The sequence below is a fragment of the Fonsecaea nubica genome (genome assembly GCF_001646965.1).
Source record: "Fonsecaea nubica strain CBS 269.64 chromosome Unknown Scaff32, whole genome shotgun sequence".
NCBI classification, from domain to species: Eukaryota; Fungi; Ascomycota; class Eurotiomycetes; order Chaetothyriales; family Herpotrichiellaceae; genus Fonsecaea; species Fonsecaea nubica.
In genome coordinates, this window is record NW_019173705.1 from 159,184 (window position 1) to 183,008 (window position 23,825).

At 51.7% G+C, this 23,825-nt stretch overlaps 9 protein-coding genes across 9 annotated transcripts; 6 read left to right on the forward strand and 3 right to left on the reverse strand.

The window, feature by feature from the left end:
* Window positions 1-434: 434 nt before the first annotated feature.
* On the forward strand, window positions 435-1,367 carry AYO20_05491 (hypothetical protein; the record flags this gene model as incomplete). Its single annotated transcript, XM_022643785.1, has 2 exons — window positions 435-494; window positions 540-1,367. 2 exons carry the CDS (start codon window positions 435-437, stop codon window positions 1,365-1,367), a joined length of 888 nt encoding a protein of 295 aa, XP_022500249.1.
* Window positions 1,368-1,513: 146 nt separating this feature from the next.
* On the forward strand, window positions 1,514-2,304 carry AYO20_05492 (hypothetical protein; the record flags this gene model as incomplete). The annotated part of the gene is made up of 3 exons (XM_022643786.1): window positions 1,514-1,610; window positions 1,660-1,894; window positions 2,016-2,304. 3 exons carry the CDS (start codon window positions 1,514-1,516, stop codon window positions 2,302-2,304), a joined length of 621 nt encoding a protein of 206 aa, XP_022500250.1.
* A 92-nt stretch (window positions 2,305-2,396) lies between these two features.
* Window positions 2,397-3,399, reverse strand: AYO20_05493 (hypothetical protein; the record flags this gene model as incomplete). Its single annotated transcript, XM_022643787.1, has 3 exons — window positions 2,397-2,735; window positions 2,812-3,080; window positions 3,135-3,399. The coding sequence occupies 3 exons, from the start codon at window positions 3,397-3,399 to the stop codon at window positions 2,397-2,399; spliced, it is 873 nt and encodes a 290-aa protein (XP_022500251.1).
* A 654-nt stretch (window positions 3,400-4,053) lies between these two features.
* Window positions 4,054-4,377, forward strand: AYO20_05494 (hypothetical protein; the record flags this gene model as incomplete). Its single annotated transcript, XM_022643788.1, has 1 exon — window positions 4,054-4,377. The coding sequence occupies one exon, from the start codon at window positions 4,054-4,056 to the stop codon at window positions 4,375-4,377; it is 324 nt and encodes a 107-aa protein (XP_022500252.1).
* Window positions 4,378-5,423: 1,046 nt separating this feature from the next.
* On the forward strand, window positions 5,424-9,324 carry AYO20_05495 (myosin-1; the record flags this gene model as incomplete). Its single annotated transcript, XM_022643789.1, has 3 exons — window positions 5,424-5,426; window positions 5,485-8,824; window positions 8,885-9,324. The coding sequence occupies 3 exons, from the start codon at window positions 5,424-5,426 to the stop codon at window positions 9,322-9,324; spliced, it is 3,783 nt and encodes a 1,260-aa protein (XP_022500253.1).
* A 1,542-nt stretch (window positions 9,325-10,866) lies between these two features.
* AYO20_05496 (hypothetical protein) lies at window positions 10,867-13,516 on the reverse strand (the record flags this gene model as incomplete). The annotated part of the gene is made up of 3 exons (XM_022643790.1): window positions 10,867-12,665; window positions 12,723-13,433; window positions 13,498-13,516. 3 exons carry the CDS (start codon window positions 13,514-13,516, stop codon window positions 10,867-10,869), a joined length of 2,529 nt encoding a protein of 842 aa, XP_022500254.1.
* A 1,050-nt stretch (window positions 13,517-14,566) lies between these two features.
* Window positions 14,567-15,553, forward strand: AYO20_05497 (hypothetical protein; the record flags this gene model as incomplete). The annotated part of the gene is made up of 2 exons (XM_022643791.1): window positions 14,567-15,278; window positions 15,381-15,553. The coding sequence occupies 2 exons, from the start codon at window positions 14,567-14,569 to the stop codon at window positions 15,551-15,553; spliced, it is 885 nt and encodes a 294-aa protein (XP_022500255.1).
* An 871-nt stretch (window positions 15,554-16,424) lies between these two features.
* On the reverse strand, window positions 16,425-19,388 carry AYO20_05498 (hypothetical protein; the record flags this gene model as incomplete). Its single annotated transcript, XM_022643792.1, has 1 exon — window positions 16,425-19,388. One exon carries the CDS (start codon window positions 19,386-19,388, stop codon window positions 16,425-16,427), a length of 2,964 nt encoding a protein of 987 aa, XP_022500256.1.
* A 2,286-nt stretch (window positions 19,389-21,674) lies between these two features.
* On the forward strand, window positions 21,675-23,355 carry AYO20_05499 (tubulin alpha chain; the record flags this gene model as incomplete). Its single annotated transcript, XM_022643793.1, has 5 exons — window positions 21,675-21,686; window positions 21,841-21,899; window positions 21,962-22,269; window positions 22,328-23,026; window positions 23,081-23,355. The coding sequence occupies 5 exons, from the start codon at window positions 21,675-21,677 to the stop codon at window positions 23,353-23,355; spliced, it is 1,353 nt and encodes a 450-aa protein (XP_022500257.1).
* Between the last annotated feature and the right edge of the window lie 470 nt (window positions 23,356-23,825).

The following is a 23,825-nucleotide window of genomic DNA, read 5'->3' on the forward strand; positions in this document are numbered from 1 at the left end:
CGTTGTAATTGAATTATGGGAACAACAGGCCAGATGTAGCATGCAATTCATTGGTGACGAAAGGGGATGGAAAGTAAACATTGACCAACCGTAACAGGCAAAGATTGGTTATATCTTGGCATGTTTGTCGACAATGCGGAAATTTCATTTTTCCGGTGAGGGGCTTTTGGGCCTGCGAGCTCCCCACAGGCACCCAACTGGAGCTCAATAGCCTACGGCCCCGAGTCAGGGCAACAAGGCCGACCGAAAAGTCACTCAAACTCGAGACTCACGACTTGACCCAGGTTTCTTCTTTGAACTGCTCGATCGTTGTCAGTATGTTCTGTGGCCTGAAAGTACGACAGGATGGTGAACGATAGCTAATGGCCGAGTTGTTCGACTACGGTTAATGGCGGACTTTGAAAGTCTCTCTCTACACAGGCATCTATAACGACATGTCGCTGACTCTCAAGTTCACGTCACTGGCAGTTCGCACCCTTTCCAAACCAATAGCTGTGAGTTTGAGTTCTGTGCTGTCAACTCTTGCCTAACTGTCGAAGAATTTTATCAAGAGACAAGCCCGGGAGCATGATGGCTTCCGCCGAACGTGCATCTCCTTTGCCCAGACTCTCCACCGAATTGATATGCGATGGCGCATCGGTCTGCTACAAGATGCTGCAGCTCTGGAGAAACAGGTCGCGAAGGAGCAGGCTGCAGAAGCTGCAAAAAGGCATAAACATGCCAACATCCCTACCGTCAAGACAGAAGCACAGATGAAGGCTGAAGAGGAAGCTGCTGAAAAGGCCGCCAAAGAAGCACAAGAGCCCCCAAAGCCGCGGCCGAAACCCAAGATTAGACCCCTATCCGAAGCCAAAGCCATCGAGTCGGGCGCCAACTTCATAAGCGAGGCATTTCTTTTTGGTGTTGCGGCTGGTCTGATCCTATTTGAGTCGTGGCGGTCGGGCAGGAAAGCGACCCAGCGGAGGGATGATATCGCCGAGCGACTGAACGAGCTGGAGGAGTCTGAAAAGGCGGCCCGAAAAGCATTGGTCGAGCTGGAGAGGGAAGTCCTCCGCCTGCGAGCACAAGAGAAGAATGGAAAGCCAACTACCGCAATAAGATTATTGCCCAAGGAAATATACGAAGAAGACAAAGACAAAGAGGACGAGAAGGCGGCACAACCGCTTGGCTACTGGTCACGCCTGACATCTCTGATATCTTTCTCCAAGGGTGACAACGAGGCACAGGAGACCCTATCAAAGAACGAGCCAGGACCGGCAGAGAAGATCCTTGTACAGTCCGATAAGGCTTTGGAGGAGAAGCATAGGCAACAAAAGGCCTTGGAAGAGGCAGAGAAGACGGCTGCTGAACAGAAACCGAAAAAGTGAGGAGGTGAAGGAGACGAAGACGCGCATACAAGGTGCCCGCCTTCTTGGCACCAGAATGATGTTGACCAGAACTCCCGACTCAACATTTGTACATTTATTTACCTGGATACAGAGATACCCCTGATTGAAAAAAAGAGTCCTCCAATATGATGCACGCGAAGATTTCTGTGTTGCTTCGAACTCGACCAGAATGGCGCACGCTGGGGCCTGCGCTGGTAGCCTCGACTTCGATCAGCTTCCAAGGTCAATCCTGAACACACCGAAACAAGAGCAAGCTGATGAAATATAGCAGAAGGCGACACGACCGACTGCGATCTTGTCATTCCGCTCTCCGGACAACAGCAGCCATCCACGGTCCACGTTCTCTTATTGTGGACCTCCGATCCCATGACATCCACCGAAGAACAACTGCGTCGTTTCTTATCGCGGGCGAAGCGGACGACGGATCAATATGTGGCTATGGTGACTGAGGACAAGGAGAAGCCCTCCATGTGCGCCGCTCACGTTCTCTCGTCTCTGCAACATCGGTAAGGGTGCTCGCAATTCCCACTGAAGAGCGGCTTGCTCGCCGTTCTAACCTCGTGGGCTACCTCCTAGAATGCTAGGTGTCTCACCCGTCCCCATTCTCACTGCGCTGTCAATCGAAAGCATCGTACCTACAATCGAGCGCTACATTCAAGAGCTGAACAAGAAGTACGAGATCAAGATACCGCCAATGCCGATGCCTACCACCCTGGTCGCTCATGCCAGCACCTCAGCGCCAGCTCAGCCCCTCTCCGCACACGATGCCAATGTATTGACTGACCTGTGCCCTTCCATTCGAGGTTTGGAGGAAGCTACCAGGACAAACAACGGAAGGGAGCGATTGGCCGAGTATCTGGGACCAGTGGTCACAAAAACCCTTGTTGACTTCTGGGAGGATGAATGGATAATTTGATTGCACAGCGCCTGAGGTGGACACTGCAAATACGATGGAATCCGAACTCTTCAATGCATGGCTCATCAATTCATGCAGGTGTGACTACCCTTTCATCCGCTCTCACCAACACTATGGACCTTTGAACCTGTGTGATCCATCCTCCTCGGCACGTCTCGTTGGTTTCTTTTCATCCACGCCCACACTTTGTGGAATTTGCGACAGCGGTGGAAGGCGCTGAAGTCTGGACACCCATCTGGCTTGGCGGGGTCGTTGATGATGAGCAGCGGCGTCACATCGCTCTGGCACATGATGGTCTTGCGCAGTGTCTCGATACAGTGGTCGACATGCATGCGGAGCCCAACCGGCGAGACTTTGAGGTCTGCCGGCGTGCGCACCGTGTCGGTGTGTCGGGCATAGTACGCAACCCAGCTGTGCTGGCGGACTACATCCTGTAAGCCCATGAAGCACGACGTCAGCCACGGTTCCGAGTCACAAAGTCTACCAGTGGTCTTGTCAGGTGCTTACCAGGCAATGGAGTTGATGGAAGACCTCCAATGACGCTTGGAAGTGGTTAGTACTTCCGTTGATTCTTGCCACAGTACGGCCATCAGGGAGTTGCTCTTGTCTATTCAGCGCTGACAGCTTGTCGCGGGGAATGGCGACGTAGCCAAAGTGCCAGAGCTCTTCCCACGCAGCATCCAGCTCTGGGGTCGGCGGTCCACGGTATCGGCTCTCAGCAGCGAAGTCATTGTCGATGTCGAGGTCGAAATACTCTAATTGCTCTTCCGCTGGCGCTGTCATACAAGACGTCAGTCCGATAAACGAAAGCCTCGCAGACTGATACCCACACCATAGGTCGTTTGTGCTATTACAAGCCCCATGATACCATTCTGCTGTGATCCAGAAGGTGATGCCGGAAGCCATCAGCGCTACTATGATGGTGAGAAGAATTGGCAGCGAGGCAGATCTGACTTTGTGTGGCATTCCTTTCTCCAGCTTTCTCCTGGCTGCTTCGTTCCAGAGGAATGGGGCGACCTCTTCAATTATACCTTCGCTTTGAACCTCCTCCCCTTCGAAGTGACCGTCGTTCAGTGTCCTGCGAAAGAAGCCCATATTGATGGTGGAAAGCTACAAGAAGTCGGCCGCTGATATCAGGCTTGCAGCCAATCTGACGATTTCAATGTCGAAGAGAGAGATCGAGCGTACGCCTAAGCTGGGAGTACTGGCGAGAGCGTACTTGAAGCCGCTTTTGCTGCGGCCCGCTCTATCTCGTTTGATGCCAGACTCGTCGCGCTCACTCCTACTTCTTCTAAGCGAGAAGAGCCCTATCGACAGCAAGATCGGGTTGGTCCTTTGCGTCACATTACCGGTCGCCAGCATTTTTCGCCAATTAGATACAGTCGCCTAAAACGCAAAAGATCGTGGCCATGAGTTTATCGATGAATGGCTCGGTGCTCTGTACGGCCATCGCCATTTCTCAGTGGAAGAACCGGATGCCTGCTGATCAATGACCTTGTTTCTCAAGAGGACAAGCATGTTGATGGTGTACCCATTCATGGGTAGCTGCTTACCGTTACTTCTGACACATCCTAGGCATGCAGGCTTCCTCCATCGTGTGGAAGCGCATAGGGGCTCGCCTTGTCCGTGCCTCCAGGCAATCCCAGATCAAGTATAAGAGTTAGCGATGCTCTCATAGCCAAAGTCCCAGCATGCTCTCTACTGCCCAACACCTAGACCATCTGAGATCAACCAACACCCTGCTACACCATGTTGCTTTCAACATTGTCATCCTTGCTCCTCTCAGCAATTCCTGTCCTGGCACTACCAGTCGACAAATTCAACGATATGATACAAGCCCAATCGAAGCGTGTCTCTGCAGCAGAGTATGTTGGGGTTGCCGAAAGAGCAGAAATGGTGGAAGGCGCAAATTTCGCGGCTGTCAACCTGGCAGAGGTTGTCCAGGGGACACGCAATCTTGAGAGGCGCTTGTTCGCCGCTGAATATCTTGAAGGTGCGGACGGCGAGGAGGTTGTTGAGGCATATCCGGCCTATGTCAACGCCGCTGACTCGAAAAAGGTGATGGGGGAGTAATTCAAGAAATTTGAAAGTGAGGAAGGAGATAGAACCATGGTCTTTGCAACGTTATGAGATGACAATATGTCCGGCTGGAGTGAAACAATATGGACCAAGGTTGTGAGACAAGCATTGAACAAGCACACCGCAATATTCAAGGTTCACCTGCCATAAAAGTAAAAATCCGAGCCCGATGTTGGACTAATAGTAGATGAAATCTCGGTATTCAGTACTGCCTGGTACAGCAAGATCACAATTCCTCGCGACATCATTGTTGTTCCTCTTCTCCGTCATATACATAGGGTCAACTCCCAGTAACTGAGATCGGAGGTAGGGCAGGCATGGTCAGCTCTTGAGAGATCGTCCGTTGGGCATTAAAAACCCCCTCAAATTTCTTGTATTGACATCTGCCTGTGCAAAGCTCATGCTTAGTGCCCATGCTGCTGAGGCAATTTCCGGATACCTAGGGACTTTGAGCGGGATGCTAGGAATATGTGGCATATCTAGTAGGCTCGCGTCAATCTAGGCTAAAGGTTTGGTACGCGTGGAGGACGCAGGACATTTTTGAAGTGCGCGGCTGATATGGTGAAGCCAAGAGAGATGACGGAACATCAACGCCGCTTGCGTGTCGTAGTCTCACAGCCACAGCGAGGCGTGGCGATGGAGATTGGAGGATACGAGTGCCTGTGTCAGGACTGATGAGGAGAAAAGAGGTTGTGGAGAGGTTGTGAGGCTGCAATATGGAACTGACTAACCGCAGCATCCGCTTATAGCGCCGTTGGTATGTCATACCCAGGTAGTCACTCCGGCGCCTGTGTCGGTGCCTGAACTGGTTACAAGCATCGACAAAAGCACCGCCGCACTCACTTGCCAATCTCATCAGACCAGCCCAAAGGCTACCCAGCACTTTTCCAATTGTCCTTCTTGCGTGATTCTTTGCTTTGACGGTTCTCGGGTTTTTCTATCCTCGTATTCAGTATATGTCCCTCGCGCGAACCGACAAACTCTTTCTCATCCTATCTACCCTCTCCGCGCTTATGTCCTAATCACTTCACACCGTCACCATGGTCAGTGTCCCCGCGCCCTCTTCATGCTTAGACCGACACACTCACTTTTACCTCGTAGGGTCAAACAAAGCGCCGCGAAGGCAAGACCTCTCGCGCACCTAAATCGTCTCTTTTTGGCGGCGGCAAGTCTTCACACGCCGATTCCGGGCAACCGCAGATCAAAAAAGCGACCTTTGAGATCACAAAAAAGAAGGAAGTGGGCGTCTCAGATCTCACACTGCTGAGCAAAGTCTCAAATGAGTCAATCAATGACAACCTCAAGAAGCGCTTTGAACATGGCGAGATCTACACCTATATCGGCCATGTGTTGGTCTCAGTCAACCCCTTCCGAGACTTGGGGATCTACACAGACCAGGTCGTCCAGAGCTACCGTGGGCGCAATCGTCTCGAAGTCCCCCCGCATGTGTTTGCCGTTGCAGAGTCGGCCTACTACAACATGAAGGCATACAAAGACAACCAATGTGTCATCATTTCTGGTGAATCGGGCGCAGGCAAGACGGAAGCCGCCAAGCGCTTGATGCAGTACATTGCCAGTGTCTCTGGCGGAACCGACTCTAGAATCCAGAGGACCAAGGATATGGTCCTGGCCACAAATCCCCTCCTCGAGTCCTTCGGCAACGCCAAAACACTACGAAATAACAATTCCTCTCGTTTCGGAAAATACCTCGAGCTCGAGTTTAATGAACAAGGTGAGCCTGTGGGGGCCAAGGTCACAAACTACCTGCTGGAAAAGAGCCGGGTGGTGGGACAGATCACAAACGAGAGGAACTTCCACATTTTCTATCAGTTCACGAAAGCTGCCCCGAAGGAGTACAGAGATTCTTTTGGTGTACAGCAACCTCAGTCGTACGTATATACGAGCCGGTCGAAATGCTTCGATGTGCCAGGAATAGACGACGCGAACGATTTCCGAGAGACGGTAGAAGCCATGCAGATTATTGGTCTAACAAAGGCTGAGCAGGACAATATCTTCCGTCTTCTGGCTGCCATTTTGTGGATCGGGAATATCACATTCAGGGAGAATGATCAAGGAGGTGTCGACATCGCAGATACATCCGTGGTGGATTTTGTCGCTTATCTGCTAGAGGTGGAATCATCTCATGTGCACAAAGCTATGACCATCAGAATCGTCGAAACAGCCCGCGGTGGAGGACGCAGAGGCTCCATCTACGAGTCGCCCTTGAACCCAGTCCAGGCTAGTGCTGTCCGAGATGCGCTTGCCAAAGCCATATACTTCAATCTGTTCGATTGGATTGTCGCCCGTACCAATGTCTCGCTGAGATCACAGGGCGTGGTGAAGAACACGATTGGTATTCTTGATATCTATGGGTTCGAAATTTTCGAGAAGAACTCGTTCGAGCAGCTGTGTATCAACTACGTCAACGAGAAGTTGCAGCAAATCTTCATCCAACTGACCTTGAAAGCCGAGCAGGAAGAGTACGCCCGAGAACAGATCCAGTGGACTCCGATCAAATATTTCGACAACAAAGTTGTCTGCTCTTTGATCGAGGACAAGAGACCCCCGGGTGTTTTTGCTGCCCTCAACGACGCCTGTGCGACAGCCCATGCAGACTCCGGAGCTGCCGATCAGACCTTTGTTGGCCGATTGAACTTTCTCTCAAGCAACCCCAACTTTGAGAGCAGGCAAGGCCAATTCATCATCAAGCATTATGCTGGCGACGTGAGCTATCAGGTTGCAGGAATGACGGACAAGAACAAGGATCAACTTCTGAAAGATCTTCTGAATCTTGTCAGCGAGAGCTCCAATGGATTTGTCCACGAGCTATTTCCCAATCAGGTGGACCAGGACGACAAGCGACGACCCCCAACTGCTGGGGACAAGATCAAGATATCTGCCAATGAACTGGTGGATACACTGATGCAAGCGCAGCCGTCGTACATCCGAACCATCAAACCCAACGAGAACAAGTCGCCCAAAGAATACAACGAGCCTAATGTGCTCCACCAGATCAAGTATCTAGGTCTACAAGAAAACGTTCGCATCAGGCGCGCTGGTTTCGCCTATCGTCAGACTTTTGACAAATTCGTGGAAAGATTCGCCTTGTTATCACCTAAACTTTCTTACGCCGGAGAATACACCTACACAGGAGATGTCAGGACTGCGTCGGAAATTATCTTCAAAGACACCAGCATTCCCAAAGAGGAATATCAGATGGGTGTGACTAAAGCATTTATCAAGACTCCAGAAACTTTGTTTGGGCTTGAGCATATGAGAGACCGGTATTGGCATAACATGGCCGTCCGCATTCAGAGAGCTTGGAGAAACTACCTGCGATATCGAGCCGAGGCAGCGACCAGGATTCAGAGGTTCTGGCGCAAATCCAAGGTTGGCGTTAAAGAGGTTGAATTCCGAGATCAGGGACACAGGCTTTTGGCAGGTCGGAAGGAACGCCGCAGATACAGCTTGCTTGGTTCCAGACGATTCTTTGGCGATTACCTTGGTCTCAACATGCCGGGTGGTCAAGGTCGCGTCCTCAGAGATGCCATCCACCTCAATCCTCAGGAACGTTGTGTGTTTTCAGCGCGTTGTGAGCTGTTGGTCACCAAGTTTGGACGATCGTCGCAGCGGATGCCACGGATTCTTGTCCTGACTCCAAAATCGGTCTACATCATTGTGCAAGCCGTGGTGAACAACCAACTCCAGATCTCTGCCGAAAGAACGATACCCATTGGCGCGGTGAAATACGTCTCGTGTTCGAACCTGCGGGATGATTGGTTTGCCCTGGGTGTTGGGTCTGCCCAGGAGCCAGATCCTCTCATCAACTGTGTTTTCAAGACTGAATTCTTCCTGCAATTCAAGACGGTCGCAGTCGGCGGCATGAACCTCAAAATCGGACCTCAAATTGAGTACAACAAGAAACCAGGGAAACCTGCGGTGGTCAAAGTTCAGAAAGATCCAGGCGTCACTCGCGACGACGTGTATAAATCAGGAACGATCCACGTGCCGCAAGGAGAACCAGCCAATTCGGTCTCGAAACCGACTCCGCGAGCTAAAGCGGTTGCCAGACCTATTACGACTGGTAAGCTGCTCAGACCAGGGGGACCAGGAGGCCAACCATCCAAGACGACTGCGAGACGAGCTGTTCCGGCACCTAAACCCGCAGTTCAAGCGCAGCGTCCTGTTCCCACTCCTGCTGCTGCGCATGCACTTCCTCAACAGCTCAATGGCGCATCGTCGCACGCCCGAAATGACTCTGCATCATCATATGGTCGAACAGCAGCTCCGCCGCCCCCACCACCGCCTCCAGCTGCACCCCCTGCCGCAGTGCCTTCCCAGCCTCAAGCTAAAGTAAAGTACAACTTCAACTCTCCTAATGAGAACGAGCTGTCTGTCGAGGCGGGGGAAATTGTGGAGATTGTGCAGAAAGAAAACAACGGTAAGCATGATTGACGTTCTTGACCACATTTTGGGACCCAGACTAACGTGAATCGCTCAGGCTGGTGGCTCTGCAAGAACCCTCGCACCCAGGCGCAAGGCTGGACACCGTCTGCCTACGTTGAAGAAATTGAGCAGGCGCGCGCCGCACCTCCGCCACCTCCACCTCCAGCTCAACATCATCGTCCTGTTCCAACACCATCGGTTGTGGTCAACGGTGGGCACAAGCCTGGAACACCGCCCGTTGGTGGTAGGGCCAAACCCACGCCGCCAGCACCACCTGCAAAACGACCGGTCCCAGGAGCAAGGAAACCGGACCTCTCCCCCGCCAGAGATAGTGCCGTGGGTCTGGGCACGAACAGTGGGAGCAATTCTGGGCGGGCTACGCCGAGCAGTCTTGGAGGCGGCAGTCTCGCTGGTGGACTGGCCGAGGCACTGAGAGCAAGACAGAGCGCGATGAGTGGAAGAGACAAGGATCGTGACGAGGATGACGACTGGTAAACATTTGCTCTTGAGATGACTAGATGCCGGTCACGAATTGAAAGAAAAAAGCATGATGATTGAGGACTGGTTGGGATGCCGGTTATTCGGTTATTCGCAAGAATGAGTGCGCAGGAGATGACATTGCTGGCGTCTGTTGTGAAAACGCGGGTTATCGGAGTGAAGCGTCCAACTGCTGGAAGAGAACTATACGTTGGAACACTCGAAGGTCCCAGTGTGTATGCCGGCCAGCCTCAGCCTGCCTGCTCAAATGTTCCCCACGGTATTCAGCGTTATGTACCCGGTTCTGTTTGTCCTTGTATCTTCCTTTTTTTCCAACCTCGAACAACAAGAAGAGTTGTCCCTGCTATCTGTGCCCGTATTCGGAACTCGTAGCTTCTTCATCCTGCCGTCGATCGATCCATTTCCATTTCCGCTAACCTCCCCACAGTGGTATGTATCCCAACAGCCCCAGGAGGTACGTCCATATATACTCGAAACTTACCCAAACTTTTGTCCCTGGACCTATTCTACTGAAAACGGATTGAAAGTGATCAATAAAATAGGATACCAACAAAATCGCCGCTCGACGCTGGACGCTGGACGCTGGCGGGCGCGGCGGCCGCTGCTGCTGACCCTGACCCTGACCCAGACCCAAGCCTTGATGAAATCCTTCAAAAGACACGGTCACACTGTGACACGATCAGCACGGTGTACGGTCGAAAGGATATGCCGACCCGTCGCGCGTCCACAAGATGGGATGAGATCAGATCAGATCAGATCAGATGAGAATGAGAATGAGCTGAGCTGAGATGGCAGCGTGGTAAAGTGTCCGCTACAGAGCAGGACATCAGACGAGGGAGGAGAGTCGTTACAAGATACACTAGGTGGTGATGGCGCAGGAGAAGGAGACCGTGAGCGTGAGCATGAGTATGGACATGGAGATAGACGTATGGTAGATATCTGTGTTGGAGCCGAAATAGCCTGATATCTCTGTAGACAGAGCCTTCGTGGTCTCATCGCCCTCAACTGCGTATGAGCGTGTAGAAAGCAGTCTCTATTCAAGGCTTCATCGCAGTTTAGACACTGCGACACATGCAACAGGAATCAAGGGTAGAGGCAGGCAATATTGGTTATCTAGTTTCGTATTGTCATTCCATACTACCTGGACTGTCTCTCAGGGCTATTTCTTTTGTTTCAGTATGGACAAGAACAAACCACCATTCTCCCAATGCCATATCTATCAGTATGCCTCAGTCTCTCCCATAATGGTCCGTCATCATACCAATCTTTCATGTTGTAGGTCCAAATGACCCGCAATATCTCCAGTCCTCATCCTAGACCTTGAGATGGAGTTTTCTTGTTGATGGTGGTATCGATGTGGAGATCCCCAGAGTAACTGACGTTCGAGGTGGGCGTGGAGTGGTGATTGTATCGACTGTTATCAAGCTTGCTATTCATGCGGCAAAATTGGTACGCTTGAAGGCGCGTGTCCGAGCTGACACAGCTATCTGGTTATGTCTTTTGTGAAAGTCGAGCACAATGTTGAGAAACTGAAATTGCTCAGTTATCACCTTGTCCTCTTTCATTCCACCCGTCGGTCGTTCCATTCGTTCCATTCGTTCCATTTGTCGGCCAATCTGTCCAATGGTGGCTAGAATCATTAGAGCTAGGCCCATGTCGACCATGCGATGCAACGACAAACGGGAAGCCTCCGTCCTGGCCGCGATCCAGCAAGATGGAGTTGTTGGGCAAGATGATCACATTCTCGATATATGCAAGGACAATTTGCATTCTCGAGGCATCACGGACGGTCCCATCCGGCATCTCACGACAAAGGGGAACATTCCATTCGTTGACACACGGGACGGGGTTCTTGAAGATGCAGCTGCAGTAATAGTCGCACCATGTCACACCTTGATTTTGAACAGTGGACGTCCGCATGACCGTCATGTTGTAGGCACAGAAATACCCCAGGTCTGGCTGCTGGCAGAAGCCAGGGCCGTCCGCGACATTGCCACAATTGAGATCGAAACTGCTGGATGATTGGCTTGGGACACCGCTGGGAGGGGCAACGGCTGTAGTGTCTGGAATCTCATCTGCAGTCGCCGACATTTCCACATCTTCAGAGCGTTTCTCGCGAGCAAAGGGATTCCGGCATCGGCAGCTGTGAGTGCATTCAGGAATGTCGGTGCTATTGTGGGAAAGAGTTCGTAGGTAAGTACCCGTCAGGCTAACACATGAGTAACCTTCGTTTCGGCAGTAATTGGTAAGAGTCTCGTTGTTTCTGCCACGCGACGCACAGGTCATGCCAAAGGGATCGAATTTGTTAACTGCCCGGACAGCTGCGATGTCGTTTGTTTCAGACTCTGTGCTGGCTCTTGTCGTCAGATGCAATGATACAGCAGACTCAGCGGGCGTTGGTGATGCCGGACAACTGCAACCAGCTTGACAAGACGCAACCACGGCCCCCGAATGCTGCAACACAAAACGTGATCCAGGCAGAATGGCACAGTTATAGCCCTTGTTCTTGCAGTCCTGGGTCAGTGATTCATCGAACGACCAGGTACCTTTGGTCAACCCATTGTTTGAACTGCAGCCAAGGAGAAGGTCCTGAATGGTAACTCCGCCGGTGCTTTGTGGAGGTTGCGACAGTACCTCGCTCCCTTCGCGCTTCCAAGTTTGTGACTGGCAGGCACAAGAGTTAGCGCACTCCTTAATGACCTTTGAGCCAGGCTGCAAAGTCAAGGTCAACGCTGCACGCGTAGGATCGGTTGTGCATGAGTAGCCATGGGATGCACAGAACGTGGTCAAATTCTTGTCATATAGTAATCCGCCGGAAAAAGGGGCCACTTGAGTGGATTGCTGCGACTTGCATATGATCTTTTGTGGGTCGGCTGATACCACGTCTAAATCTCTGGTAACGACTTTGCGGAAGTCCAAGGTTCCATTAGGGTAGGCATATGCGTCGCTAACATTTCCCAGAAGAGTGCCGTTTTCATTGTAGACTAACTTCCCTTTGAGCAGGCATGTGGTGAGAAGAGCCGCGTTTGGAAAACACTGAATTGCTGGCTTGAGGTTCATGCAGAAACAATGCTCCTCACACCAGTGTTCTCCAGTGGTCTTGAACTTCAATTGACCTCTTGCAGTGCAGTAATACTGATACGACGAGCCGCACCAGGCAGTATGCTCGCGGTCTTCGCAGATCAGTCCGTAGTCGTGGCGCTTTTCGAGTGCCTTGGTGTGCGAAAAGTCCAGAGAGCCGTTGTCAAGGACTTGGGCGTCGGAGAGATTGCCGAGGGCGGTACCATCGATTGTATCAAAGACAGTGTTATCTTTGAACCCACAATTGATATGCTTGGCTAGAAAGTTGAAGCAGGGCCTCGGGCTGATGTTGACACACATACAGTGGCTCTCACAAGTGACTTCTGCCTGGCCTTTGTGTTTGACGACCCCATTTGCGTTGCAGAAATAGCCATGGGCCGAGGCCTGGCACAGACCTGTAAGAGTACGGTCGTGACAGACGAGTGCGTGGTCATGACTGAGTTCTGTATCACGCTTTGCAACTGTCGTGGTCAAGTCCAAGGAGCCGTCTGGAAGAATGCTTGACTCAGTGACATTTCCAAGGAGCTCGCCATTCGTTGCATCCAGAACCATGTCATTGACGACTGAGCATTGTTTGGAGGCTTTGTTGACGACACAAATCTTTGGCGCAGGTACGAGATCAACGCACGAGCAGATGTCATGACACATAATGTCCTTATGTTTGTATTTCAACTTGCCCGAAGAGCTGCAAGTGTAACCAACACCTGCACACATGGTGGTCCACACTCTGTCATCGCAGACCAGGGCATAGTTGTGGAGAGCCATGTCGGTGTCTCGATGCTCTAGGGTGGATAGATGCTCGAGGGATGAGGCAGACGAGTCCATGTCATGAGCGGGATGAACTGCAATCTCGTTGGAAGCAGTGTGAGTAGGAACATGATGACCGTGGTGAGAAGTGGGAGTGTGATGCCAGCTGCGGACGATGGAGGTGTGGCCTTTGGCGGGCTGAAGAGGACCAGCATCAAGGAAACCAGCAGTGAAGCAGAGGATGAAAATGAGATAAAGGATTGCCGCTTGAGGCCAACCTGCCAAAGTGTCACATTAGTCTCTTACTCTGCGCCATCACAGGACGTCGACATGAAGACGCACCCTTCATCTTGACCTCCATGATGTTGGTGAGGCAGCTCCCGGGAGAGGCTTGCCCCAAGAGTGAGCGAGTTCAGAGCAAAAGGTGTTGTTTTGAGGGAAAAAGAGTGACTTGCGAGAGGAGAAGCGATTGATGAAGAAAGCAGCAGTGAGGGTGATGAGGAGGAAGAGAGAAGGAATGAAGAGGAAGAAGGAGCTTTATACGCGTCAAAATCAATTGAGGGCAACATCAACTTCACTTGGCGAAAGTGTCACCAGGACGACCTTCACTTTGCCCAAACTCACGGATTCTCTCACCTTGAGGTCTGGCAGCAGCTCGTAAGTGAAGACATTCAGAGATCAGGTCATGTCACTGCTTTTCACCAGAGACTGTACATCACTCTTACTTTCAAACCCTGGATACTCTCTGTTTTCAGAGGTCAAAAGGTACAACCATCCAGAGTCCCAACCATGAGCTTGATTAGAGTGGTTATATTCATGGTGTGGTGGTGGCTTCTCATCCCCATCATGACCCAAGTGGGCGTCTTCAATACCTTGTCGGCGATATTGCCTTCTCGTAGATGCAATTCACGTTGTGTACCGGCATGTCATCAGGGAAATTTGCAAGCCAACCTTTCCATTCATCAGCCTCGTCTGTTGGGTTGATCAGGTCAAGGCTGAATGACACCAGTCCCAGCCTTATCAACATCTGGCCCCATCAGGTCGACCCTGACGAGGCTGCAGCCTTGCCCTAGAAGATAACGGCCCACATCGTATGTGTATGTATGACAGCCATGTGTGGAACATAGAACAGACCAGGTAAGAGGTTCCGAGGGCGTCAGCTGATGACCGGATTCTTTCCGTCCAGGTGTTCCTTCCCCCAGCTTTGAAATGACTGTCTGCATGATAACAGGCAATGCCTTCCTAAGTTGTATAGCTTTGTCAGCCTGTCCAAGGCTATATATCGCCGGCATGTCCTCTCCTCAGCCCAGTGTGTTTCATCAAGTGCGCTTCACTCTTTCAAAAAATTAAAAAAACCATACCTCGAAGTTGCGTACCTTTGACCCGAAATCATCGGCATCTCTAAACAAAAATGGGCGACGCCGCTGCCACTCCACTCCCATCTCCCTTCCCGACCTGGCACAATGATACCTACCCTGGTATTGACCCTTCACGCCCCGAACTTTCACTCGAGGGCAAGACCGCAATCGTGACTGGTGGTGCGGGCGCAATCGGCTCTGCTATGGTCAATGCTTTCGCAAAGGCAGGTGTCAGTCTTATTGGCATCGTGGGACGAACACAGAAGACCTTGGACGCTACCAAGGCCAAATTCGAGTCTCAGTACCCAAATACAAAGCTTGTCGCCGTGACAGCGGATATAGCTTCTCCCTCGAGTATCGAAGCTGCCTTCAAAACCATTCGACAACAGGCCAACAAACCGATCGACATCTTTGTCCACAACGCGGGCCATCTGGCTGAGCCCGCGACCCTTACGGCCTCTGATGCTAAGGAATGGTGGACATCCTTCGAAGTGAACATCCTTGGGGCATTTCACTCCGTGCGAGCCTTCCTCCCTGTAGGATCGCCCACCGCCACAATCATCAACGTCTCGACGGCCGCTATCCACGTCCCCACTGCCATGGTGACCAATTTGTCAGCATACTCCTCCTCCAAGCTCGCATCGTTTAGGGTCTTCGAGTTCGTCCAGAGTGAGCACCCGGATTTGCATGTGGTCAGTTTCCAGCCGGGCGTCGTTTCAAGCGATATCAATATCAAGCATGGTGCCATGGCACCTATGGATACGCGTAAGTCACTCCCCTCTCTCGTTGAGTAAAGAGCCGGGTTCAATCCCGCCCGAAGTACGTCGGAATCAACCCCTTGCTAACTTTTACGTCCTTCGATACCAGCCGACTTGCCAGCTTCGTTCGCAGTCTGGGCATGCAGCCCCGAAGCCAAGTTCTTGAAGAACAAGCTTATCTGGGCGAACTGGGACGTGGACGAAATGAAGGCCAGAGCTGACGAAATCGCCAACTCACCCGCCTTCACAATCGGTCTGGCGGGGTGGCCGGTGCTATCGTGAAGCGGGCCAAAGACAGAAGGGCCCCTTAGGTCTCGACAAACAAGTACTGTGGCTACCCAGACAGGAAATATCAGAGACGCGCCGTGGGCACGGCCATCAGGACTGACCGAATCCAGCCCACAGGAAAGGTTACATACGAGGCGTGGCACACGGGAAAGCTGGCGCAGGGGATGTTGTCCACGGTGACATGGGATGAAAGAGGCAGTTGGGTCCAATGCTGGGGGCGGTGTAGGACGGTCATAACTTGTTTCACCGACCCGGACGTTGAAAGAAAGGCAGCGAAGACAAGTTGTTAAGGCGAAAACTAGGCAGGATCTAGATATATTGCCGGGCTTGGCATTAAGGTCCGCACGTGACAGATAGAGTCAGCCTCTCTCTTTCTTAGCATCGATGATACACGTCAGATTAGCCACTCACATAGCACCGACAGCTCATGGTCGATATGTTCATTGGTAATCGTGCGCTAGACCAAGTGTTTCTGGTCCTCGTCTCGTGTTGTCTCGTCTCACCATTCGTCTTTGTCTTAAAATCGTGGTCCTCGGAAATCTTTCCAGGTAAAAACAGCACCATTTTTTGTGGCCTTGTGAATTTGTCAGACGCCAAATCTCGTCCGTTCATAAAATTCTATCTCTATAGGTAGTCATAACCGCGTAGTCGAATCAGACCACTTCATAACGTGTCTATACATAATCGAAGATTGTAAATATATACCGCAGCCTCCAGTCCAGGCCCGCCCAGGCCCGACACCCGTGGAGGCCACCCATAGCGGCAGAACTTTTGTTTCCAGAAAACCCGAGTCTTCCACACCCGAGGGGGATCAATGTACACCATCAGACAAAAGAATGGGATAGAGGAGAGGACGTCTGCGATTTCAGTGCGGGTGGCTGGACGGACCCTCACCGCCTAGCCTTCTCAACTCAAAGTCCTCCGCCCTGCTGCGCACTGGAGCCATGGACGGAAACGGCTCGTTCTCGTTGGATTGAGATGCGATCGAGTCTACCCGTACTGCCTGCGAGCTGACTTTACCAGATCTCGCATCCAGGGGCGGCTGGGATGAGATGGGCGGAGCTTGACCTTCTTCCGCTAGGGAGTCGCGTGGAAGATCAATGCTTCGACCGGGGCGGTTGAAGCGGCCCAGGAAGCGATTCCGATGTGTCTCGGTGCTACTGATCGAGGCCCGATGATGACCACTCATAGACACTCTGCTATTACCGCCCAAGCTTTGAGTGGTCGAGCGCCGCAGAATGCCACTCATCATGTGTCCTTCGCGGGATGTTGACCTTCCGTGGCTTTCGCGTTCTTGGGATTCCGAGATCCTTCGTTCCTCGTCAATCCTGTTGGATTCGCGAATCACCTCTTCGAAATTCGGGCGACTGCGGTCTTCATATACATCCGAGAGTTGCTCTCCGGAACTCACGTCTTTCATACCCAACGAAAAATCCACTCTCCTGGCCATGGCCGACAGAGACTCGCCTCTAGGTCGTCCGAGTTGACCAGTGCTAGGCCGTCGTCGCAGGATGGAAGGATACTGAAGCGGAGGCGCCGCAGCCGCAGGAGTATGGTGGAGCGGATCTCCAGTGATACTTCCTGAAGCATGACCGGGTTGCAGTTCGTTGGCATTTCCGCCGATGAGAGGTGGAGCCCCAGGAGGCAACTGCATAAAGTACGGCACATCTGGTCGCCAACCAGCTTGGTTGCGACGAGGACCTTCGATGCCAATCTCCTGCATAGCCACCATCAAAGCACAGATGAATTTGTTCCGTCGCTGAAGACGAAGCAGCTCGTTTTGCCAGTTCGACTTGTAGAAGAAAACAACATTCAAAGTGAGAGAATACGCTTCGGTCACCTCCCTAAGTTCGGTCAAAATATTGCCCTGGTACTCACGCTTCTCAGATCGCACAAACTCGAGTAGCGAGTTGCGCAAGGCCTCGATTTGTTCCAGAGTGGTACCGAATCGGATGACAATCGGAACAGCTTCAGCAAGGCCTCCAGAGCGCCGCATGTTCAGGATGAACAACGTGTTAAGATAGGAGTTCGGCGCTTGGACAATGTGGCCTTCCATCTTCTTGAATTCCGTATACAACAACGAGATTTCCTTGACGAAGTAGTCATCTCCTTTGAGGGAAGACCCAGTGTTGCCGTAGATTGAAACTCGGTCTCCAACATCAAAGGGATGTTTGACGAAGACAAAGATGCAAGACTGTAGAAACTCTTGGGCAGTAGCGGAAAATAGCCAAGATAATGCGAGGACGGCTGAGCCAGCTGAAGTCAAGACCCCGGCTGCTGAGGTGGAAATGAGAGAGATCAGGACCAGGATAGTGACGACGCAGACGATGAAAAACAGAACATCGTCAAGCTTGCTGACGACGGAGTCGAGGTCTTTGAGGGAAGCAGTGATTGATTTTCTTTCCCTTCCGATTTCGACACAGACGGCTTCGAGTTCCTCCATGGAAATATCTCCGTTCATATCTTTGTCGAACATGCTGAACGCTGCCTCGGCTTCCTCTTCATTGTCAAAGGCCGCCTTCAGGTCTTCTGACGACACAGTCTCGAAGCCCTCGCGCACGAATGTTCGATATAGACGTCGAGCCAGAACCTGCGAGCCGCTGGTGCTGTTAAGCAGGGTTAAGACGACCTGAGAAGGGTGGCCGCTTTTTGCCACCTTCTTCCCAGTAAAATCACCTGCGACTGTGCCAGCCACATCACCGACTTTAGCAAAGGCCTTGGTGAGAGCTTCCTGAGCATGCGCGGCATAAAGGGCAGGTGTTTTTGTGCCCGACCCTGGGTCCAGGTGTTTTTCTTCGAATTCTACATCTTCCATGGCAATTTTGGCCTTGGAGAAGATGTAGAGTTTCGTCAGGCTGCCAATCTGGAATTTGTTGATTTCAATCCGGTCGGCATAAGTTCGCAAGTGGAAGGAAATAGCTATCAGCTGAATGATAATCTTTTCGATGAAATTCAAAGTCGCACCCACAAAGATAGAGATGATGACTTTGTTGAGAACCTTTTCCCAATGCTTGGTCTGTTTGGAGCCATTCACATGATGGTTAGTCATGGTAGGCAGGAAAGAAATCTCAATGCCGAGCCACCAGAAGAAGATTGTCGCTGGGATTTCAAGAGCTTTGCCCAGATCTCGCCACTTTTTGGAATTGTTCGTGAAGAGGCTTGATATGAGACCCAGGGGATATGGGATCATCCGGGCAGCGATACGGCCGGCCCAGAGAGTCAACCAGATTATTTCCAGCCATACTCCGAACCAGATTAGATCGACACCACCAACACTCGCGTGCTCGGCAGCAGGCAAGAACGCTCCAACCAGAATAGGAATCAGCAGGAGGGCAAACAGGGGGACGATGTAGGTGAAATAGCGGATAACGAAGCTAGACTGGTGGATGTATTTGAAGAATTTGGCAATCTTAGTGCTGGGGTTTTCGGGAGGCTTGTAGATGGCGGTACGTTCGTGAATAGGGTTCGTGGCTGTATCGAACTCATCGAGTGGCTCGGGTGCTCTCGACCGGGATCGATGAAGCTGCGCTGAATTTCGACCACCTTCTGACTGCTGGGACTCTATTGACGTGAGTCGTTCGGCTCTCTGCACGGCTAGTTCGTCCTCAAGACGATGGGCCTCTTCTCGCGTCTTGCTGGGCGACCGCGGGTCATCGAAGGATGTTCCTGTATCTCGACGACGTGTTTCCGCCTTCAACCGGTCGTGTAACAGTTTACCGTCGACAGAGTCTTCGCGTCCATTTTCAACAGCCGTGAGATCGTCGTCGGAGGGTCTCTTGCTGGAAGGGTCGAACTCGAAGCGAGGCAGTTCTTTCTCGGGCGTGGTCATGTTGGGTAGAGGCACAGGTATGGAGAGGACTCTTTCTCTGTCACACGATCCTCCTCTTCACCCCTCCAATATCATATGTACATCAGAAGCCAGCCAGCGGCTCTGAAGACAAGGTAGCGAACGTGTGGGCGTATATGACGCAAAATATGGGTACCAATCCTGGGTGGATGGAGTCACACAGGCGTGAGATGTCAGAACTGGGGAAACGATATGTCTGAAGACTAGGTATGAATATCAAAGAGGGTCTACGCGATCATAGAATGTTGAAACGAAGGAATATAAGAGATGGAGATGAGATGGAAGAAATTGCATCTGTGACGGAGGCCGACGTGCTGCGCATCCCCCCCTCATTCCCTTTATGCATGCTGCACGTCTACCTTGCAAGCTGGGGACTGGCACAATTGGTTATAAAAATCAACTCTTACTTGTATCAGTAGTTACGTATGGCCCAGAAAATAAGCACAGGGCAAGAAAAAGATAGATACCGCGAAAACGGAGCGATTGACAGGGATAGGCAGCGTTTGCTCTTGGGGACCAGGTCAAGGGTGGACGAGGTGGGCACCCGATGGAGTGCTTGTGCGCTCCACTGGGCGGGTTCCATGGCGAAATAAAGGAATAGGCGCCATGGCTGGTGGGTAGCCACTGCAAGGGCGGCAGATTCCCATCCCCCGAACTGCCAATCGTGCCACCCGAAGCCGCCCCAAGCCGTTTGTCATAGGTGGTTGACCCCTGGAAGACCGCCCAAGACAAATGTTGGTGCTTGATCTTCGCTGGGAATTTTCTGACGGTGGCGCAGGTGGAGTGTTGAACTCCCATCCTTGTTGCATCATTCTTCACCGTCGCCCCATCTCTCATAACAGCACACATGTCGATCAGTCCAATAGCTTGTTGGACGATCGAGATGAAGACTGAGCATTCTCGGAGAGTTACAGACCTGAATGACCGAAAGCTTCTGTTTGTGCATTATACACTGTTGTTCTCTCTTATACAGATGGATATTTTACTTCTTCCGAAAAGAGAATCTGACTTCCCCCATGCATGACCTGGTTGGTCGTCGTTCCACGCGAGCCAGGTCCCCCAGTATACTTGTAGTTGAAATCGATTACACATGTATGAGTACGAGGTTCTTTAAATAAAATCAGCCATGGCCAGACCAGCCGTCTTTCAGCTCGCTTACGAGTGCAACTGTGTCTAGGTAGGCCTCGCATGCCGAGTACGAGGTACATGGAAATGCATTTCGTCCCTGATACCTATTGCCTTGTACGCATTAGGGCGACTATCTGAACCAAGCGTCGAGCATGTTGTGGCGCCCCTGGAGGAGTAGACGCCCAGCTCTGATCGAAATTTTATTTCGGCCTCTTATCTGTGTGTGGCGCCTGCGCCGTTGTGGCCCTGGCGATTGTCTTTCAAGCCTTGTTTCATCTTTGACATGTGCTGCTTCTCGAGAGGCTTTAATTTGCGGTGTCGTTATCATGCGAGGATGCCCAGAGAACCGGCAGCCCTGAAACAATGTCGGTAGCCAACATTCCCAGACACCAGATCAACCCCTGAGTTCGGGTCAATGCAGGAGACGAAAGTGATAGCTCGAGTTTGAGGGAGGACAGAGCGAGAGTGACGCACTATTGATCGTCAACAATCTCGTGTTCGTACCTCGTAAGATCGCCAGGGATCAGATCAAGAGGCCCCCAAAATTCAAAGTGCAGCCGAGGCTCAGTTAAAAACTTATTGAAAGCTCTTTGTTCATGGCGACCACAAACGGATTGTTCGTCCTTTATATTGTCATGGATTGTTCAGATGGCACGATGCACAAGTCTTGATGGAACCCAGGTAGCCTTTTGATACCAAATGTGGCTTACTATGCTTTACTGACTAGAACGGGGAGTCGGTTGTCACTGGGTTGAATAATGCGTCTCGGTCGTTGCTAGGTGTACGAGTTCCTTTGGCATAACTCAAGCAGGCAGAGAACGAGTGAAAACAGCCTGACAGCTGCAGGTACAAAACTGTGTGAGGGTACGAGGTACTCGGGGACTCGGTACGTGGACGGAAAAATGAATGGACGGCCGGTTGAAAGTCTTGGCTTGTTTATCCTGTTCCGTCTTGCCTAATCGGACGCGCCAATTGTAAATCGATACACACCACTTGACCATCCGCGCACTTTAGGCTTGATTCTCTCCTTTGTCCTCTCCTTCATCTTCTGCACTGACAGATCTCTCAGAGGGTCGGCATTGGATAGTCTCGCATCCCTATTGTACTTTCACTGCGTCGTACTCACAGAATCTCCACAGAATGCACGGGGAGGTAAGTTTCGAACATCGGCCTTTGTTGTTTTGTGTACCCCTCCATCGATCCCTGTCCAAAAACATCCGCACCACTGTATCTTTCTCTATGCATGCGTCCTTCAACTCAGCTACAGCTCTCTACTCCGAATCAGCATGTACTGATCTTTCTATAGGTTTGCCACTTGCATATTGGGCAGGCCGGCACTCAGCTTGGCAATGCCGCCTGGGAGTTGTAAGAACGAACCTTGCGCCCACCGCTACTTTGCATCGCGATTGCTAATCCGCTTCCCCCAGGTATCTCCTCGAACACGGCCTGAAGGCTGATGGTCGACCTGATCCCGATGCCAACGTCGGTGATCCTGGAGCCTTTGAGACCTTCTTCACCGAGACCAGCAACAACAAACACGTCCCTCGGTCGATTTTCGTCGATCTCGATCCATCCCCTATTGATGAAATCCGAACTGGTCAATACAGACAACTTTTCCACCCAGAGCTATTGATTAGTGGTAAAGAGGATGCTGCAAACAATTACGCTCGGGGTCACTACACCATCGGCAAGGAGCTCGTAGATGATGTTTTGGACAAGGTTCGTCGCGTTGCAGGTGAGTATTGACGCGACATCCTCCGAGAAAGACGCCGAAAATCCTGACCCGTTGCTAGACAACTGTTCCTCACTCCAAGGCTTCCTGATCTTCCATTCCTTCGGAGGAGGTACTGGATCCGGCTTTGGCGCCCTACTTCTCGAGCGACTCTCGGTCGACTATGGCAAAAAGTGCAAATTGGAATTCGCTGTCTACCCGGCCCCACAGGTGTCGTCGTCGGTCGTCGAACCCTACAACGCCGTTCTCTCCACTCACAGCACCATTGAGCACGCTGACTGCACATTCCTGGTGGATAACGAAGCTGTGTACGACATCTGCCGTCGCAGCCTGGATATTCCTCGACCCGATTACGAGCATCTGAATCGCCTCATCGCCCAAGTCGTGTCCTCTGTTACTTCAAGTCTCCGCTTCGATGGTGCTCTCAACGTCGACTTGAACGAGTTCCAGACCAACTTGGTACCGTATCCTCGTATCCATTACCCGCTTATCAGCTATGCTCCTGTCGTGTCCACCAAGCGATCCTCGCACGAGAGCTTCAAGGTCCACGACCTGACACTGCAGTGCTTTGAGCCAAACAACCAGATGGTCGTTTGTGATCCTCACAACGGAAAATACATGGCTGTTGCCTTGCTCTACCGTGGTGACGTTGTTCCGCGCGATACAAATGCTGCTATTGCCTCCCTCAAGGCCAAATCAAGCTTCCACTTGGTCGATTGGTGCCCCACTGGATTCAAAGTCGGCATCAACTATCAACCTCGTAAGTTTCTCGGTGATTCTCACTTGCTCTATTTTGATTAACACTCTATCGTAGCCATGCCCGTTCCCGGTGGCGAGCTCGCCAAAGTCGACCGCTCCGTTAGCATGCTGTCCAACACCACCGCCATCGCCGAGGCCTGGAGTCGACTCGATCATAAGTTTGACCTGATGTACTCGAAGCGAGCGTTCGTGCACTGGTATGTCGGCGAAGGTATGGAGGAAGGCGAGTTCTCCGAAGCTCGGGAAGACCTCGCGGCATTGGAAAAGGACTATGAGGAAGTTGCAAGCGACAGTCTTGAGGCAGAAGACGAGACTGGCGCCGAGTACTGAGTCATCCAACCAAGACCTAAGTGAATGAAATCCCGGAACCTCCTCATTTGCAACCACACAGACACGGTCAATTAGCAGATCACGGAGCTCCAAGTCATGCAGAGTATGAACGAAACCATATGGTCTTTGGACTAGAGAAGCAGATCGTTGACAAGAATGTGCCCGGAGTGAATTAGCCCACGATATGAAAGCATGAGACGAGTCACGGCAGCGAGGGAGTCGATAACACAGATTGAAATATTGATTGTTACCATGAGAGGTACCAAAATTCTTGAGGATTGGTGACACTATTTAGAGGACTGCGAGCCCAAAGTGGCATCTTAAGTAGTAAATGAGAATCATCTCGCAATATTCGAGGCAGAGACGTCGCGGTCCGTCAGAGCATTGGCTCAGACGTGACAATAGACAGCCTTGGAGGCTTCGAGCACGTGACCGGGCTGAGTGCTTCTCCAAGTCATCAGTCTACACTT